At 55.8% G+C, this 20057-nt stretch overlaps 1 protein-coding gene across 3 annotated transcripts in view; it reads left to right on the top strand.

Annotated features, from left to right (window-relative positions):
- The window catches only part of WDR1 (WD repeat domain 1), a 42836-nt gene extending 23338 nt beyond the window's left edge, over positions 1-19498 (top strand). The window contains exons 6-15 of one of the 3 annotated variants that reach the window (XM_054553438.2): positions 5145-5222; positions 5513-5593; positions 5949-6182; positions 9347-9436; positions 10677-10831; positions 12410-12497; positions 14847-14957; positions 15913-16086; positions 16389-16533; positions 18345-19498. In XM_054553438.2, coding sequence (XP_054409413.2) covers positions 5145-5222; positions 5513-5593; positions 5949-6182; positions 9347-9436; positions 10677-10831; positions 12410-12497; positions 14847-14957; positions 15913-16086; positions 16389-16533; positions 18345-18451 — 1263 coding nt within the window. In that variant the 3' untranslated portion in view covers positions 18452-19498. 3 annotated transcript variants of the gene reach the window in all.
- The last annotated feature ends 559 nt before the right edge of the window (positions 19499-20057 follow it).

Genomic DNA, 20057 nt, shown 5'->3' with positions numbered 1-20057 from the left:
TCCTATTTCCTTACTCAAGACAGGGCAGAGAGCAGATGTTTCAGCCCTTCTGGCATGTATGGTGGCTGCCTGGGCCATGCCCCTGTGATGGGCGTGCAGGACCCCCTCCCTTGTCCTCAGCATGCGCCACCCCTCCTGTCGGCTGGCCTTGCTCTTCACTGGGCTGATAGCTGACTCCTGAGAACTGGGGGCTGACAGCAGGGAGGGTGACCTGGTCCAGGTCACGTGGCCAGTAGGTGCCCCAAGGACAGTTAGGATGAGCCTCTTGTCCCTTCATATGGTCCTTGTTCTCCAGGGAACATGGTGACTGAGCTGACCCGTCCCGGGTGACAGGAGAGGCAGGTGGGTGGGTCGCTCCTTCGTGCCCCTCAGCCCATCTAAAGTGGGCCGGGCTGCAGGGCTACCCCAGGGCACTTTGCAGGGAAGTCTGCTGGGAGGGATGGGTGGGCTGAAGGATGGGCCAGAGCCAGCCTCACAGGTCACGGTGTGTGTAAAGGTGTTTTGGGAACACCCACTGACCAAGGGTCACGGAGGCCCGTGCTGGGCTTGTGTGGGGTGGGACTGGGCACAGGGGACCGAGAGCCTGTCCCCTTCTACCAGCTCATAGGCATGTGAACAGCCTAAGGGTGGGCTTGTGGTCCTCTTGTGTACAGGGTCAGTTGAGGCTGGGGGGGAATGGGGTGGGCTCCCAGAGGGTTCCTGAGCTGACTAGGTAGGTAGTGAGCGTGTGTGTGCTGGAGACAGGCCAGCTGGGGCCTGCAGCGCTCTGTCGCTCTGTGATGTGGACATGGGTGTGGTACTTAATTATGGCCTCAGTGCTTCAAGCCTCAGTTTCCTCGGTGGTGAGAGGGAGCGTATTAGTGGGAGGGAGTGAGGATTGTGGGGAGGGGGGCTCGTTGATACGGGTCAGTCTTGGCTGTGTGTTGGCTGCGAGGGAAGGACAGGCAGGAGTGTGGACTGGACACCATGGGTTGTCCACCAGGGCTGAGGCTGGACTGAGACTGCTGCAGCCCCGCTGGTTGGCTGGGGTGGGACAGAGGCAAGGGGCCAGTGAGGGCAGCCTCAGGAAGCTGCTGCCCCTGAACTCCCCGGGAGGTTCCCCAAACCCTCTCCCTCTTTGTTCACTGGCCTGGCCTCCCTGTGGAAAGGGCTATTTTTAGCCCTCGCTTTTTTTGGTTAATGGGCTTTTCGCGGCTTCTCCCTTTGAAGGGGCTATTTCAGGAGCAGACATCAGTCTGCATTTGGACTCCTTGGCTCGAGGTGCAGGAAAAGGTGATGGGGATGAGCTACTCCAGGGGCATCTGCATCCCTGGACTGTGCCAGGCCCCTCCCTTGCCCCTGTTGGGTTCTGGGGCCAGGGAGGGACACATGACACCACTCTGCCAGAGCCTGTGGGAGGCGTCGGCAGAGGTGAACCACAGACTTGGATTTAGGGTCCTGGGGTTTGGGCGAGCAGGAATGTCCTCGCTTCTGGGACCTGGAACTGGAGTAGGAATGTCCATGTTTTGACCTCAGGGAGCCACTGAAATGGGCACTTGTTACAGGCTGGAATTGAACAGTGGCTGAATAGTTTTCTCCATTTTGTAGCAAGAGCCATCAGCGTCCACTGTCCCACCCACTCATCTGGGCTTGGGTGATTCGGGCATTTGGGTGAGCTCTTTTGTCAGTTCTTAACTCATTCGTCAGAAGGACCCAGGGGTCAGCCAGGCCCAGCCATCTCCCTGGCCCTCTGCACTTCGAGGAAGCTCAGGCTGGCACGGAGGAGCCAGTGCGAAGTCAGCGGCAAGGCGGGGCTGTGCTGGCCAAGGAAGCAGAGTTGGGCAGCGAGAGCACTCGATGTGCTGGTCAGAGGTCTAGGATTCGAGCTGTGGTTATGTCATGGTCAAGGTTGTGTGACCTCATCTGGAAGGAGTGGTGGTGCATACACCCCTGTCCACCCCCCGCCCAACAGGGGGTCTGGAAGAGCTTTGCCTCAGGCCCTCCCACCACTGCCTTCACTGCAGCTGGCTCCTTCCTGCAGCCCTCTCGGGAACTGCCTTGTGAGGCCCTTTGACACAGGGAATGTGGACCCTATGGGCTGACATGGACAAGGGACCGTGGGCCATGTTGACACAGATAAGAGGTGGACTCCATCGGCTAACCCCAGCGGAAACAGGCCCTCAGTGCATGACGGCTCCCTCATGGTGGGTAATAGCAGAAGGGGGCTTGCAAATGGGCCTGCGGAGTTAGGGATCTGACCTCTGGGATGACTCTGGGCTGGAGCACCCCCAGGCTTGCCGAGCAGCTGCCCAAGGCCCAGGAGCCAGTGCAGCTGAGACGAGAGCTCTGGACAGGAAACTGGAGACCAGATTCGTGCAGGTGATGTGGCTTGAGTTACCAGCTGCTCCAGGCCTGGTGTTCTCCTGTGAAGAATTTGCCCGCAGGCTCTCCATGGCCCCTCTGGGGGTAAAGCGTCTCTGGAGGGCCCCGGAGCCCCATCTGGAAAGTTCGTTTTCACTCTCAGCAGCTGAGTGGATCGGGCCTTCTGGGGAAACTGCTTTCCCCAACTTCACATACCTAGAAGTGCTAGAAAACTTACAACACAGACATTTAAGCAAAGAAGACCAGCCTTAGAACTAGTGAAAAAGGTGAAAAAGGAACTAAAGAAGCAAGATGCAGAACTGCGCTTAAACACAAGGAAGGGTGACCTCTAGCACCAGAGCCAGAGACGACCGTGCAGTCCCGTGTCCCCCGTCCATCTCCTAGTGAGCCCTGGGCCCGCCTGGGTACTGCACGCCTTCTAGTTCGGCACTGTCTTGCCTGGCCAAGCCTTGCAGCACCCAGGTGCAGGGGGCAGGCAAAGGGCTCACCAGCCCCTTCGCTCATGAGCTGATCACAGACCTGAGCCCAAGTTCAGACTGAGCCAGCCTGGTGCTTCCATCCCTGTTCCTCATGGGCGGTGACCACAACCTACAGAGGTTGAGCTCTTCAGTCATAGAACGGAATGCAAGCACCACGACAGCAATCCCTGAAATGAGGCAGGGAGGACAATCTGCTCATCCACTGGTATGGAAACATGACTGTCGTCGCCCTCAGTAGCTCCCGAGGAGCACTGGGACTCCCCTTGTCAGAATGTGATTTCTCGGGCTTTCATCTTAGTTAAAACGCGGGTCAGTGAGGTGGGAGATCCTGGTTCAGGTGCAGGGCCAGGGCCTGCTGGGCCTGTGTCCAGCCTGACCCCAGCTGTGAGCAGGTCTTGGCGGCACCCTGAGAAGGGCTCACCTGAGGCAAGCAAGTTTGGGTTGTTGGCTGGAGGAAATGGTTTAATCTTTGAAGTGCAGGAAGCCCAGGGTTGCTTTGTACCACAGCTCTGGGGTCGCATCACTCTTGGGCCTAGAGAGATTTCTGGGGCTGGGAGTGGGCCTCTCTACGAGAACTGCCTGCCCTGGGGACATTGCCAGACTGAACCGTGTCTGTATCTTCTGCTGACTCTGACGGACTTTGTGGGGACATCGATTTCCTTGAGTGTGGCCCTTGGGACCCCCAGGCACCTGATTCCTCTTTCTGGGCCAACGTTTCCTCATTGGTGAAATGGGCACAGCTCACCTTGGTGGGTTATTACATGAGTGTCAGAGGCAGCATTGATGACATGTGTTAGTCTGCTGCAGCTGCCATAACAAAGTTTGTTAAGCCACAGATGGGTGCCTTAAACAATGGAAATTTATTCTCTGGAAGTCAGAAGTCTGTAGTCAAGGTGTAGGCAGGGATGCACTCCCTCTGAGTCCTTCCTTGTCTTTCCCAGATACTGACAGCCCTGGGGGTTACTTTTTGTGAGCAGAACTCCCATCTCTGCCTCCAGCTTCACTCCAACTCTGTATCTGTGTCCAGATTTCCCTCTTACAAGGACACCAAGTCCTGCTGGATTTACAGCCAGCCCTAATGACCTCATCTTAACTGGATTGCATCTGCAAAGACCCTATTTCTGAATAAGGTCTCATGGGGTTCCAGGGTTGGGACTTCAGCATGTCTTTTGGAGAGGCACAATTCAACTGAAAACATTACACAATCAAACACATGCAGGTCCCCCGCACAGGTAGCTCATGCTTTAAAATTAAGTCCGTGATTTACTTAGAGTGCGGGGCAGGTTATCCGCCTTGGGTTGAATTGCTTTTCCTGAAGGTTAGTGTCCGTACCCACTGAGCAGCGAGCCCTTCCTGTGCTGAGAGAGTTGGTAGCACTGGATGTGCATTTGCTGGGTTAGCGCCGCCTGCAGGTAGGCAGCAAGAGGGCAGGGCAGGTGTTGGCAGCTTTGCGACTGCTTGTTTAGAGGATCATTCTCTGATACAGACTCTTGTTGACTGAGGAAAAAATGCATTCATTTCTTTATTAGAGTAACAGAGTTGCCCCTGGAAGTCGTGTCATTTCCCTTTAGTCGCTCAGGCTCTTGTTCTCGATGAAGGTCATAATCATTGTTTAACTTTGTTTAAAAGTTAATTATTGGCCGGGCGCAGTGGCTCACTCCTGTAATCCCAGCACTTTGGGAGGCCGAGGCAGGGGAACACGAGGTCAGGATATCGAGACCATCCTGGCTAACAAGGTGAAACCCCGTCTCTACTAAAAATACAAAAATTAGCCAGGCGTGGTGGCAGGCGCCTGTAGTCCCAGCTACTCGGGAGGCTGAGGCAGGGGAATGGTGTGAACCCGGGAGGCGGAGCTTGCAGTGAGCAGAGATTGTGCCACTGCACTCCAGACTGGGTGACAGAGCAAGACGGGGCTGGGACCTCCAGGAAGAGGCCTCCTGGTCTCAGCCATCGTGAAGCTTAAGGATCGGGGCTTGAGCTTTTTCAGAGCCCAGAGGGAAGAGGGAGGCTGCTGGGGGCACCTCACTGTGGGGGGCATAACTGGAGGTGGTCTGCCTCGGCTTGGGCTGATCAGTTTTCCCAGCAGGTAGAGCGGTCAGCGTGGCAGGCAGGCTAGAGCAGACTCCTGCTCCTCCACTGAGAGACTGCCCGGGACGTTTTTTTAAGCTCTGAAATTTTCCAGTGGACTAAGTTCACACTGATGAACAGCTGGAGCTGCAAGCAGACTGTATTTCATAGAGAGTGTTCTTGAACCTAGAGTCAGGCCTGCGGCCCCTCACCAGGCAGGTAATTGTTTTCCTGCAGGACCACAGCCGCTTTGTCAACTGTGTGCGATTCTCTCCTGATGGGAACAGATTTGCCACAGCCAGTGCTGACGGCCAGGTAAGAGCTGGGATGGGTTTTGGGGTGGGGAATGGCTTGTCTGCCTGCTCCCATGACTCCTCAGAGCCACAGGCTGCCTAATGCTAGTCCTCACATGCAGAACTTAGACGTCGTCCTCCCCACCTCTGCAGACGTGTCATCAGAGCCCAGTAAATGCATGTCTGCTTTTAAACCACACTGGGAGCTCAGTCTATTAGCCCTGGTTTTCTAGAGCCACAGTCCATGGAGAAACTGGTTACTCTAGAGGGTGTTCACACGCACGTGACCCACATGTTTTTATTTCTTGGAAGATATACATCTATGACGGGAAGACTGGGGAGAAGGTGTGCGCGCTGGGCGGAAGCAAGGCCCACGACGGTGGGATTTACGCCGTGAGTATGAGCGTGTTTCCCGGCCTAGTGGTGGGAATTTGGCCGAGTCCATGTGTCAGCCCGTCCATACTCACTCCAGAGTTAGACGAAAACTTGAAATGAGGGGCTACAAGTCGGGGTGGTTTTATGCCTCTGCCCAGAAAAGCTTTAAGGTTGCAGTGAGGTGATGGGAGAAGGTAGTGGCTGAAACAGGAGACCTGGAGGCGGGTTTTGTCCTTGCCTCACTCACGTCCCACCCCCTCTCTGGGCTCCTTCTGTCCTACTCAGAAACAGTCGCAGTGGACAAGCTGCTTTTTGGGGTCTCTCTCCAGTCTGTAGTCCTCTGGCACATGACACACTGCTTTTTTCTGAATAGATTAGTTGGAGTCCCGACAGCACCCATTTGCTTTCTGCTTCTGGGGACAAAACTTCCAAGATTTGGGACGTCAACGTGAACTCCATGGTCAGCACATTTCCCATGGGCTCCACGGTTCTGGACCAGCAGCTGGGCTGCCTATGGCAGAAGGACCACCTGCTCAGTGTCTCCCTTTCCGGGTACATCAACTATCTGGACAGAAACAACCCCAGCAAGCCCCTGCGCGTTGTCAAGGTAAGGCCTGCCCTGGGGAAGGCTCTGCGCCCTGGCGGGGCAGGGAGGAGACCAGAGTGGCCAGCAAGGAAGGGGAACCGAGGGGAGGCCAGGTGGAAGCTGGAGAGGTGTCCTCAGGCCTCCTTGGCCCTTGGGGTTTTGGTGGAAGGCTGGGATGCTGGTTGCTTTCTTGGGACATGAGTTTAGCCACGATGGCAGGCCAGGTGCCAAGTTCCCCTTGAGCTACTGTGAGAGCTGGAGAGTCAGGGCCTAGTAGTTCGAGGCAGTGGCCATCTCCCCCAGCTGTTGAGAGCGGTTACTTCCTGCAGGGCTCGGCCTTCCCTGAATTGGGAGTGTGCAGCCTGTGCTTTACCCGACTGCAGGCAAGAGCAGAAGCTCACTGAGCACCAGGGCAGGTGACGGGGCATCGCGGAGGTCCAGGGGCAGGAGGAGGAGCAAGAGCAGGTGGCCTTGGGCCTGGGCCTTGGCGCTGCCTGGGGTTTGAATGTGGGCAGGGTGTGAAGGAGATACTAGAGTTCCATAAGGGAGCGATGGGACCAGGAGGAAATGGAGTTAGAATCATCCGTGGGGCCCAGGCGTGAAGGCCCCGAATGCCAACCTGGGGAGGAGCAAAGCGCCTGCTTCTGAACCCTAACCCGGAAGGGTTTACTTGAGCCGGAGGCTCCCTGTGTTCCATTGGCTGGGGGGGTCTTGCCTTCTCCCCCAGTCCACACCAGCCAAGTTGACGCCTCTGGGAATCTCGCAGTTGGACAGGAGCCAGAGCAGGGGTCCCTTCCGTATCCTCAGGGCCTGCTCTGACAGCAGCACCCGCGCCTGCTTCCCACATTGCATCTGCTGGGAACTCCCAAGTCAGGTTCCCCCAGCACTGGTGGCCCAGGGTGGGTGACCCCTCCTGCTATTCTAAGCTGCAATATCAAGGGAGGTGGACAATGCACTTCATCCCAGCAGCCCTTCTTGGGCTCCTGCTTTAAGCCAGTCAGGGAGACAAACCCTAGCACTTCCCATACCCATTGCATCCTGCTGCCGTGGAGCTCTGGGGGACCAGCCTCTGCAGAGGGTCTGAACCCCGCAGGGCTAGTGTGGGCCAGCCTGGAGCAGCCCCCGGGCCTGTGCACTCGGCCCTGTGCTGTGCTGTCGGTGGCTCCTTCACACGACAGCTTCTAGGAGGGGCTGCTAGAATCACCAAATCCATTTTACAGGGGAGTTTGCCCACGAGGAAGGGGCCTCCTTAACGTTGTGTGCGTGACTCCTAAGGACCAGGTCACCTCAGCGCTCATGCATAGAGTCACGGTTCCTTTGTGCCGGGGCAGTGGGGGCAGCAGCACTGCTGAGAGGGGAAAGGCTGAACCATAAAGGTTCACTAGACGTGGCCTCGAGGATAGAGGGGAATCAGGAACACCTCCTTGCTGGTCTCACAGCCCAGGGTGATGAGTATAAAAAGGAAGGCACGCACAGCATGGGGCCAAGGAGGTTGTTGCCTGGGGGAGGTGAGGGCTCTTGTCGAGACCGTGCTCCAGTGGGCCTCCAAATGGGATGGTGAGAAATTGTACACGGGTGAGTAAGGCTTCGCTACTGCCCAGAAAAACAGTATCCCATGAGCCATCCCCGACAGTGTTCTCCAGGTGTCAGCCCTCAGGTCTGCCATCCCGTTTCTGTTGGCGGGGCTGCCCTGAGAGTGCTCTTCCTAATACCACTGCTGCCAACTGTCTGGGGCCGGTGCACCTGGCCTGCCACCGTGGCTAAACTCATGTCCCAAAAAAGCAACCAGCATCCCACCCTTCCACCAGAACCCCAAGGGCCAGTTGTCAAAACCCCCACGTCCCAACTCTCAAATGCCACACCTGTGTGAGTCATGCAGGTGCTGATGTTTGGTGCTGATCTGGGCTGCAGTGGGGTTAAGCAGCAGGTCTTAGCCCAGGCTGCGTGTTAGAACCACCTGGGAGCTCTAAAAAGCGCTGGCTGCTGACGCCCCCAGAGGCATTAAGTTTACAGGGAGGTCAGGGCAGCAGGAGCTTGCAGGCCTCCAGAAGGAACACCTGTGGGCATCTGGGTAGGGCTGGGAGTGTTTCTGATGAGTTCAAGGCATTGAGCCTGCACACAAGTCTCTTGGCATCTTGCCGAGTGCACGTTCCGATTCGGCAGGAAGGTGGGCCTGAGCCCTGCTGGTGAGCTGTGCTCAGCTGAGCTGTGCTGGTCTGAGGTCCATGCTGTAAGGAGTGGAACTGGTGGGATGCCACATTGGAAGGAGGCAGCCCAGCTCAATGTCTCTTATTGGGGCATGTGATGATTTTTCCCCACATCTCTGTGGAAAAGATGGAAGTAGCTGCATTCGTTGCCCATTCTCCAGTCCCGTTGGTAACTGTGTACCTGTCTCCAAGGAGACCTGCCTCCAAAGATCCGTGCCATATTGTGGCAACATGTGGCATACCACAGAGATCAAGAATTCCTGCGGAAAAGCCCTGAGCTCAGAGGAGAGGCTCTGCAGGGGAAAGGCATGAGGAGCCTGCACCCCAGCCGTTATTTTTGTCCCAGGATCAGATATGGAGGGGGCTAAATGCCTGCCTCTGGAAGCTGCTGTCTGGTTGTGTACCAGCCTTGTGTGCCCTCCACTGCAGCAGTCAAGGAGGTTAGGGAAGGAGCGTCAGCGTTCACAGACAGCCTTGGGCTTTTACAGTGGTCGGAGAGACCCCTGCCATCAGCAGGGCCTGCACTCCTGGGCAGGGAGAGAGAAGAAACCTCACAAACCAGGGCCTGAAGCGAGTGTGGCCAGCGAAGGCCTCCTGGACCGACCCCCTTGTGGCTCCCCCCCTGACGGGTGCTGGTCGGTGGGGTGCAGGCCACGTGTCTGCACACGTTAGGTGCTCAGGTGCTGGGCCTTGGTCAGACGCAGGTCTGGGCCCAGGTCTGGGTTAGGTACCTTGGAGGGAGGGGAATGAAGGGCAGGGTCTGTAGCTGACTGTGGGTAGCTTTGGAAAGGTTTCTTAGAGCTGGTGGGCCATGCATTCAGGCAGCTGGGGCTACTGGGGCCTCAGAACACCTGCACTACCATGGATTGAGGGGCATCCGCCCCCTCCATTACCCAGAAGCTTCGTTGGTGGAAAGCGGGTGGCAGAGGGCAGGGCAGTGTGTCCTCAGCTTACCCGCCCAGTGTGTCTGCTCCACAGGGTCACAGTAAGTCGATCCAGTGTCTGGCGGTGCATAAAAACGGCGGCAAGTCCTACATTTACTCTGGGAGCCACGACGGGCACATTAATATCCTTTGACTCAAAGAGCTGGCTCCGGAGCCGCTGGCTCTAGGGGGAGTTTCCTGTTCCCACGGTGCCCGAGGCCAGGCCAGCCAGGTGGCTCCGGCTGCAGCCACAGCCACATGCTCTTCTGACCAGTGTGGCCCCTAGGGGTGGCCTGTCTGTACATGGGGCCCTGGCAGCTCCAGGGCTTGAGCTGAGGAAAAGCCATGGGCGGCTCCGACCTGATCAGTCCCTTCTTGTCGTGCAACCCTGAGAGTGTGGCTTAACAGCCCTGAGCCTGGGCTGCCACTCCCTCTGCCAATGGCAGCTGGCGCCAGCCTTCGCCCTACTCCACACGGTGGGATTCTTGATTCCTAGAATTCACAAGCACCTGGACACCCTTATGTTGGGTCCCCTTGTTTTAAAAATAGGAAAACCAGAGCCCAGAGAGCTAACGTGCCCTCCCCAGAGTCACGCAGCCTGTGGTCCACAGAGCCAGGGCTGGAGCTCCTGCGAGGTGCTTTGTGGCCCTTCGGTGATGTTCCCTGAAGGTGTTTGTGTCCCCCTTATAAGTCCTTGTCTGGGTTTCTTTAAATGAGTCCTGGTTTCTCCCTGATGATGGGGGCTTCTGTTGTGTTTTTCCTGCATGGCCTGGAGCTGGTGACACTCTGCTCACGGGTCTGTCTTGAACCTTGGCGCCACCATCTGCAGAGTGCCTGGGCAGGGATGCCCACACACGTTGCTGATGATGGCACCTGCTGTGCGTTGTTCTGCTGCCCTCCCTGAGCACCGTGCTGTGTTGGAGACTGCCTTTTGTGTGGACAGCTCTGGTCTGCATGTGCTGTACCTCCCAGAGGGACTGTCCAGGACCCAGGGAGGTCCCCCCAGTGCTGGGAGAGGAGGGCAGATATGCCACCCTCTGCCCCCAAAATGTAAAGAAATGTGGGGGTAGAGGGGTGCGCCTGCCCGGTAACTAGTAGCAGAGGAGACCCCGGAGTCTCCCCGGCTTGCTGGTCCCCAGTAGGCCTCCAGCACGGCTCCCTTTCTGCCTCATCTGAGTCCCTGTGTGCTGCACCCACACTTCAGATACCCCTTCCTAAGAACGTGTCAACACTGGACACTGCAGGCTTCCCAGGGGGAATGGTTGTGTCCGTTTGCAACGAGATTCTCATTTGTTGATGTAAACGGAGAATCTTAGGACTGAAGCCACACCTGAGAATACCCAGCAGTCCCAGGAGCTGGGCTTTTCCTTAATCCCGCCCTACATTACTGGGATTCAGAGACAGGGGAGAATGACTCCTTCGCTGGGAAAGGCCACACGAACCAGGTGTCCAGGATGACCGTGGACGAGTCGGGGCAGCTCATCAGCTGCAGCATGGACGACACCGTGCGGTACACCAGCCTCATGCTGCGGGACTACAGGTGAGAGCACTCAGGGCTGCGGGGGTCCTGGATGAGTCTCAGCTCCCCGCGGAGGTCTTGTGCCCCCAGCAATTCTTGTTCTGGAGGACACCTCAGCTGCTCCTTTCATCTCTCCCACCCCGTCCCCAGCATTGTTCTCCTGTTGTTGGGCCCTGAGCCCAGCACTGTGTTACAGATCCAGGTGGTCTGGGTAATGCTCTTGCCCACAGACAACGACCAGGTGTGGACTCTGCCCTGGAAGCAGGGGCAGCAGATCACAGCCCTGTTCTTCAGGAACCTGCTGCGGTCTCTCCCTGTCTCCCTTTCCTGATCAGTAAAGGCGGGTACAGTGGAGCCTGCCTCAGGCTGTTGTGGGTTAGGTGAGCCTGGCACAGGGCAGGTGCTGAGTACAAGACGGCATTCCCCTTCTGCTCAAGGGTGAGATGGGAACACAGTGATCTGGTTAAAAGACAATGTCTTGTTTGTTTTTAGCCTTGGGCCTTTGATTGGCAGTCAGTGGAGCTAGGAGAGTAGCAGTTTGCAAGTGATCTGAAGTCCTAAATGCACTTGGAGGGACTGAAAGGGAAATGTTCCAGGCCCTGACGAGGCCACTGCACATCCAGTGTCCCCACGCCCAGGTCTGACCCCTCCTCTGGCCCTACGTTTCTTGTGTAGACCCCTTTGTGACCCGGTAGTCCTGCCTAAGTCGTGTTGCCTGAGAGATGGGGACTCCTGGGGCCTGTTGATGGGAGCCTGGCACAGGGTGCAGCACGCAGCTCCTAGCAGGTGTGCCGTTTTTGTTGCACAGGCCCTGCCTGCCTGGCAGACTGGGCATCTCTAGGTAAATTGGGCCTTCCGATGAGTGGCAGAAGCGGCCCCAGAGCCCAGGCATCTGGGTCCTGGTCCTCTTTCTACTGCCCTGTGGTGACCCCACTCTTAACACGTTCCATAAAGGTCTTCCCTGGGCCAGATAACCCAAGGCAAGGCCCTTACAGAGCCAGCCTTGGCCTGGTGACCTTGCTGCGGAGCCTTTGGGGATGCCACACTTGGCCGAGTGACACAGAAATTTCTTGATTATCTCAGTTTTCAAGAAGTTTGTGTGTATGAGTCTTTCTAGGACAAGTTTTGATAGCATTGGCTAAGGCTAAAGATAACATGATTTTCACCCATTAAAGGTAACGGATTCTTAAAACTTACCCATCAATTTTGGGGAACAGAGCTCAATTCTGTCTGTGCTCAGTAAACTCCAGAGTCTTTAGCCAACAGACGGGTACAAAAGCCACATCTGGGTGTAATGAGGGCTTACCACAGATAAATAGGAGCATAAACAGTGCCCTTCACTGCCTCCCGCCACTCCTTCCTGCCCCCGCCCCTCCCCCTCCCCGGGCCCCCATTGTGATTTATAATCTCTTTGCACCAGAGTCATGGGTCGTTATTTTGCTACCATCCCATATTTTAGCAAGTCTCTCCAGTATAGATGGCAGTAGAATTGCCTTCTCCTAAGGAGCAAAACTGCTGTGGTTTAACGGTAAATACGTACGCATACCTACACTGAGCTGCTGCAATGTCGAAGTAATGTGCTTCCTTTCTCTCTAACAGCGGACAAGGAGTTGTGAAACTGGACGTTCAGCCAAAGTGCGTAGCTGTCGGCCCCGGGGGATACGCTGTGGTCGTGTGCATTGGACAGGTAGGGACCTGGCTTAGTGTTTGGATCGGAGCCTGCAGCTGTGTGGTGCCTGCTTGCTGAATTTGTCTCACGTCCCATGTGACAATTGCTCTAGCCAGTGTTTTGGTCGAGCGCTCATTTGCACTGCACTAAGGGATCTCACATATTTAATCCTCACCACCATCACGTCAGTTGTACAGATGAAGAAATGGAGGCACGGAATGGATAAGTTGGTTGTCCAAGGCTGCAGCTGGTCAGAGGGCAGAGCTGGGATTTGTCTCTAAGCCTCAGACCACACTGCCTGCCCATCAGCCTGTAAAGTCTATGAGACACTCTGTGGGGTGGGCCTGCCTTTGCTTCTGTTCACATCCCAGCCCTGCTGCATTGTAGCTGTGTGACCTCCGGCATTTACCTCACCCTCTCTTAGCCTTAGTTTCCCATCCCCAGCACTCACAGATCCAGGTGATTATGAGGAAGTACATGTAAGGCTCCTCACACCATCTTGGTTCCTCTTACAGATGAGGAGGCTGAGGCCTAGAGCAGCTTGGTACTTTCCCGCATGCAGAAGGGTGGCACCTGACTCCCCGGCCTGGCTTCTCACCCCAGACAGCGGGACCACCTGCACACCTTTGGAATATCCGGACCAAAGCCACCTGAGACCCAAGCCTGACCCACTTTATACAGAATTCTGCCCTGCAGAAGATATTATCTGTTGGCGGGCCTAGGCTTGCTGGCATGTAGACCGGGGAAGGCAAGGGGCACCTGTTGGCACGAGTGGCGAGCCTTGCTAAAGAAAGCTGCTTTCAGGACCCTCTGGCCCTCCTTTGCCTTGTGAACTTAATTGCTTTAGGGAGAGTGGATTTCTCTGTGTCCTAGATAATAAGAAATCCCTGCCAAGTAATTATTGCAAACAGCATGGACAGCCAGTGGGGGTGGGGAGGTGCAAAGGGAATCCACACATGGAGCGCCTCGGGGCCTGGGGGAAACACTACAAAGCGGAGTTCTAGAAGGCTGGCAGGTGGCCTATCTCTGTACAGCAGGGCTCTTCCCAGCTAAGGGGTCTGCACATGGGGCTTTGTGGGTGAGGGGATGAGGCCTAGGGCAGAGTGCCCTGTGTCTCCAGACCCAGGTTTCCTCGTCTGTAAAGTTGTGGTCATCATAGGCCATCCTTTCCCCTGAGGCTGAGAGGATGTTCAGATGAGCCCAGCTGGCGCCTGCCGCCCAGGAGGTTAGAAAGGACCCCGGTAGGGTTGTGGTGTGCGGGGGACAGGCTCCAGGTCCCTGCACCTCCTCATGTGGCATTTCTCTGTGATCTGCTGTTACCCGATCCTCCCAGGACATCTGGAACCCCTGCTCTGGGTCAGAATTTTCTGTAGAGCTCCCTGTCACCAGTCAAAGGGTTAGGAGGGTGCTGGGAGGGGCCTGGGATTTTAGATCAGGAAACAACCAGTTTCAAGTCTCATGTCGGACGAAGCTTCAGGGAAATGCTTAGGCCCTCATTCTTCACCTGTGAGTAGGTAAGGCCACCTCCAGAGCCAGGCAGATGACAGAGGTGCATCTTCAGTAGTAGGTTTTAGTCAGGGCGCTGCTACCATTCATTCCGATCCATCCACAATCCACACAGAAACAGGAGCCCAGAGGGTAGGGGCGGAGGCTGCCTGCCCTCATGACAGCTGGTGGCTTGGGTAGGGGCACACTGGGATAAAGGCTAAACTCAGAGATGAAGGCCACTGTCTGGGAGCAGTTGAATAAGTTAGAACCGGAAGAACTGACAAGGAGGGGAGACGGAAGGAAGGCCCCCGCTGCAGAGCCTCTGCTGCACGTACCAGAGGCAAAGGCCCAGTGCGGGTGCCGAGGCTTGGATTCTGGGAGAGTCCCGGCTCAGCCTGTGGGAACTGGAGCCTTGGGCGTGCAGCATAAGCACCGTACCCCACTTTCTTCTCTGAAACGCGGAACCGGATCCCTGCCTTGTGGGGCTGGAACACTCGCAGCAGAGCACTGGCACGTGCCCAGGGGCTGTCGCTGTTTTTGTTTACTGTTGTTAGTACCTTTCTTACCCTGAACGTTGACTCCCATCGAGGCCAAGTGACTTCCCAAGAGGTGGTGCTGTGGTGACAGCCGTGGAAGTAATGTAGTGATGACAGTAATGGTCACAGTTAGTTGTGTTTCCTGCCCCACCTGACTGAGGGTCACAAGGCTGGGACTGAGTCCTGGTGGTGTGGCTCAGAGCCCCAGGTGGCCCTGCAAAGAGGTTGGGGATGGAGCCAAACCCAGCTCCAGTGAGCCCCGACAGGGACGCGCCCCTCCTGCCACTGAGGGCTTTGTCCCGAAGGGCTGGACCGCCTGACCAGCTGCCTGTGTGTGCCGCAGATTGTCCTGCTGAAGGATCAGAGGAAGTGCTTCAGCATCGATAACCCCGGCTACGAACCTGAAGTTGTGGCAGTGCACCCCGGCGGGGACACGGTGGCGGTTGGGGGTGCGGTAAGTCGCTTTCCTCTCCCCCATGCTCTCTGTCCTTGGTATCTGGGTGATCTGGGGACAGCGTGAGCTGTGTGAGTACCGGGGCTGTCTCAGGGAAGGCGAGGGGTCAGGGGAAGGATGGGGGCGGTGGGGGCGAGGGACCTGCTCTGGGGCCCAGCCACCTCCTGCCACCCAGAGCTGGAGCCTTCCCCTGCCCTCCTCGGCACTTCCCCCACCTCACTGCCTGGGTGCCCACAAGACTGTGGACGGTGAGGTAGAGGGAGTGCCGAGGAGGGGACAGCTGGGCCTCAGAGCCAGCCCCATGAGCGGCGGCGGGGGGGAGCGCAAGAGGGTAGCAGGTCAGGAAATCAAGGAATGGCATCCCCTGGGGCTGGGCTCGGCTCATAGGTTGAAGGAAGAGTGACAGAAATTTCCCAGCATCTTCAAGGTGCAGTACTAACCAGTCATTTTAGTTTCCCTTGAGTTCTGCCTCGGCATAATTCTCATGCCCTTGAATTTGTGTGTGTGGCCCGGTCACAGTGTGCCTGGCCAAGTCCTGAGTGCTCTGTAGAAGAGCTCATTTCCCCTCCCCAGCCCAGGAGGGCAGCCCTCTGATAACCCAGTCCTGCAGCAGGCGTGGCAGTGCCCTCCATGCTAGGGGCTGGGTGGGTCTACGTGCTGCCGGGTCCTTCAGGTGCCGGATGTGACCGGGGCATGGAGTGGCTTCCTCCACCAGCCAGCTTGAGGGCCTCAGGAGACCAGTGGTGCCCCGAGGTACCAACAGCCATTTTCATAGAGCTGCGTAGGTTTCAGGCCCATCCACGGGAAGAGCCATGCCCAGTGCCTGGCATGGGCCCAGCAGAGCAGCAGTCAGTGGGAACGGCACAGTTTCTTAAGCCCTCGACCCCCCTTCACAAAGGGTGGGTGTGGTGTGTGTGTTCAGGGGTGGCTCACTTCCTCTCTGTCCCTGCTGTAGGATGGCAACGTCCGCCTGTACTCCATCCTGGGCACCACACTGAAGGATGAGGGCAAGCTCCTAGAGGCCAAGGGCCCCGTGACCGACGTGGCCTACTCCCACGACGGCGCCTTCCTCGCAGTGTGCGACGCCAGCAAGGTGGTCACAGTGTTCAGCGTCGCTGACGGCTACTCGGTGAGTGGCGGCGGGCTCCTCCTCTGTCCCCGTGCTGGGCGGTGCAGGTGGCAGTGGGAGGTTATCCGTGACTTGGTGACCTTGAGCTGAGCCTGTCTGAGCTGTAGTTTTCTCGCCTCTACAAGTAGCAGGTGCCTTGTGCCATGCTTCTGAGGAGTCTGGGTTTGCAGGGGTCGCTGGCATAGAGTTAGCGCCTGAGAAACCTGGGTCCTCGTTGTTGCCCTGAGGGGTAAGCGAGGTGATATGGGCAACTGTGGCCTGAACCTGACCTGCCACCTCTCTTGTTTTCAACCTGCAACTAGGAGAACAATGTTTTTTATGGACACCATGCAAAAATCGTCTGCCTGGCCTGGTCCCCAGACAATGAACACTTTGCCTCCGGTGGCATGGACATGATGGTGTATGTTTGGACCCTGAGTGACCCGGAAACCAGAGTCAAGATCCAAGGTGACTTCTGCCCCCAGGCCTTGGCAGGGACCACCATGGTTCAGGGCTCCATGGGCCATCTCACAGGCTGTCCCCTGGCTGCAGTCCCCAGGGCCAAGTAGCCTCTGTGCTTCTAGACAGGTGGCCAGGAAGAGGTGTGGGTCTCCTTCCCTCCAGCAAACACCAGCTGCGCTGCTGGCCGTACTGAGGGACCACGGGGGCCCCATGCACAGGACACCTGCTGAGCTGAGTGAAGGCCTCACTTTTGACATCTTCACTTCCCCCACCCACCCCTTAAATCCCACCTGGGACCAGGGTCTCCCCCTCCCTAAGACAGCCACGTCCAGGGTATAATGTGAGCCTCATGTGGAGTTGAAATTTCCTGGTAGCCACATTTAAAAAGGAAACAGGTGAAATGATTTGTAACAGTAGATTTTATTTAGCCCTGCATGTCATCATTTCTCCCTGTGGGGGTTGTGATGTCCCCGCATGGCCATGCACGTATGGTGAGGCAGCTCTGTGTTGTCCAAACCCTCCCCTCCCCGAGTGCCCCCCTACCGCTCTCCTCCTAGTGTGTGGTCAAGTCCCCTCATCCATTCTCCTTGAAGACATCCTTTTGTGTTAAACATTAATGGGGCCCTTTCCTATTTAAAAATGTCTGAGCTCACCCCCAGAGCCCATTCCCCAGCTGCAGGCTTCAGGTGCGGGACAGGCAGAGAGGGAAGGCAGCCCGGTCTGGAAGGGAGGAGACACAAAGCAGGTTTCAACGTCCGTCCTGGTTTATAAGACAATCGCCAGTCTGGTAGTGAGAATCAAACAAGTTCATAAATGAAATGGATCCAGAAAAAAATACAGCAAGAGCTAGTCGGATAGAGATTAGGAGGTCGGGGTCTGTGTCTTCACTGTGAGGTCACAGGCCACCAAACATGAAGTGACCTCAGCGTCGGGTTCTCGTACAGATAGTTGAGTTCTACATCTGGAAAAGAGCCAGCCTGGTGATGTGGACAGAGTGCTAAAGCCTGGCCTCACAGCCAAGTCATGCTTGGTGGTTGAAGGCGCTCCCGGGCACCTGTGCCACCCGCAGGCCAGGGCTTCCTGCATCAGGGTGTATGCCGTGCCAGGCAGGGGTGGGGGCTGAATCTCACCCTGTCTAGGTGGGGCTGCAGACCTAGAGGCTGGGGACCTGGGGAGCAGAGAGCTGGTGGGAACCCCCTTGCCTGCAGCTGGGAGCCTCCCTGGGCTTCATGGCAGAGCCAGCCACAGAGGAGCCATAAGCGCACAGGCACTGTCTCACTGTTGGCATCTCGGGTGGGTGGAGGCAAGATTATGGGGAATCGAATCTGTTCACCCACAGTGTGACTGTCACAGAGGGGAATGTCAGTGGCCCCCCCAGTCCTGTGTTTTCCAGCCTCTTACTGGTTGTCATGCCTGCCCCATTTTAATAGGGCATGGATACAGTGTAGCTGTTTGTGTGTTGTCTGCATGTCATCACTTTTATACATAAGAAGACATTGTTATTTCACCCCCTTGGAACTTGGTTGTCAAGACATGGAGAGAAGGAGCCACTGGCATCTGTAGGTGGAGCCAGGGATGCTGCTAATTACCCTGCAGCACACAAAAAAGAGGTACCCGGCCCCGGTGGTCAGGAGTGCCACGCGGAGAATTCAGCCCCACTGCCACCATGCCAGACTCCTGAGTTACAACAATTCATGGCCATTTTCTTGGGGGCCCTGGAGATGATTTAGGCACAGGTTGTTCCATCTTCCTAGTCCAAGATGTACATAGATGCAGAGAAATTTGGCTTTTCGTTAAATTGCACCCTTTCTTCCCAGATGCACACCGGCTGCACCATGTCAGCAGCCTGGCCTGGCTGGACGAGCACACGCTGGTCACAACCTCCCATGACGCCTCTGTCAAGGAGTGGACAATCACCTACTGAGGAGCCCCACCCCCGCCTCGGGATGGACCGAATCAGAGACTAGAGTTTAACTGCAGCGGAACATGTCATTTCTCTATTTCTGTGACGCGCCCCCATGCCCCCGCCCCACCGCAAGAGGCAGGAGGGCCCCGTCATGACCCTCGTCTCTGCAGGGTGTCTGTACACGTTCTTCTGAAAGCTTTAGACAGGAACAGTTTGCACATGAAAAATAAAGCGAGCACCTAAACAATGTGTGGAGCGTAACTAAAACCCACAGCCCAACCAAACCTTGAGAATGTGGAACATTCCAGAGGCAGTAGCCTCCAAAGCACACAGAGCCCCTGGCCCCACCATGGCTCTCACTGTCTGTCAGGGGAGGTTGTACAGGTGAATGAGCCGGGGGGCTCATGTTCCTGCCTGCAGAACATTTCTGTACTAGTGAGAAGAGGGAATATGCATTGCAGTTCAGCAAAGCCGGAATTCTGTGTTGAACAGATGTCTGTCTCCCTAGTGTGTGACTCACACCTTGTGGCTGCCTTCAGAGCACCATCTCCAGATCAGATGGGGACACACAACCCCTGGATATGTTTCATTGTCAGATTTTGTGCTTGATTTTAAGAATGGAATTGTGGGTTGTTTTGGTTTCTTTCCTTTTTTTTAAATGTATCTTAACTGTTGCCTGTCAGTGTTTACAGACTAGTGCGTTGACGGCACCGTGTCCAGGTTTTTAGAACCCTTGTTAGCCAGACCGAGGTGTCCTGGTCACCATTTCACCATCATGCTTTGACGTTCCCCTGTCTTTCCCTCTTCTGCTCTCAAGAGCAAAGGTTAATTTAAGGACAAAGATGAAGTCACTGTAAACTAATCTGTCATCGTTTTTACCTTCCTTTTCTTTTTCAGTGCAGAAATTAAAAGTAAGTATAAAGCACCGTGATTGGGAGTGTTTTTGCGTGTGTCGGAATCACTGGTAAATGTTGGCTGAGAACAATCCCTCCCCTTGCACTTGTGAAAACACTTTGAGCGCTTTAAGAGATTAGCCTGAGAAATAATTAAATATCTTTTCTCTTCGTTGTGGGTCACTGACTTTGTGTGATGGGGGTGCGTGGGGCGGCTGGGTAGGGAGGAACGTTTGTGGGATTTTCATGGCTTTAGAGGTCTTACCAGTCTGCAGCCTCAGGCAGGAAATGTTTGGAACACAGGATTGTCAGATACATCGTGTGGTGGAAGGGAAGCCCCAGAGAAGGGGCTGGAAACCTCGGTTCCTTCTCCCAACCATACCGCCAGATCACCCTCTGACCTGGGTCACATCCCTGCCCTTCTCTGGGCCTAAGTTTCTTTGTCAACTGAAAACACTGGACCAGATGATGTCTGTATCCCATCTACTTCTCAAATTCTTGGCAGCCTGTATAGCTTTCAGGTAAGGAATAACATGCATTTAGATATTAAAAATCAAATTCCCAAACATCCAAATTCATTGCAAAGTGAAAGGCACTGTTCTTTGAAAGTGCCTTTTGTAACAAGTGTAAAGTTGTCTAAATTTGCAATCCCAATTAAAAAAAAAATCTTCAAAGAGTCTAATGATACTCCTTCTTAGAAAAGTCAGGGGATAAAATGTTAGTCTATAACA

The sequence above is a fragment of the Pongo abelii genome, chromosome 3 (genome assembly GCF_028885655.2).
Source record: "Pongo abelii isolate AG06213 chromosome 3, NHGRI_mPonAbe1-v2.0_pri, whole genome shotgun sequence".
NCBI lineage: Eukaryota > Metazoa > Chordata > Mammalia > Primates > Hominidae > Pongo > Pongo abelii.
Note: the sequence above shows the minus strand (reverse complement) of the source record. Positions and strands in the feature narration are given on the sequence as shown.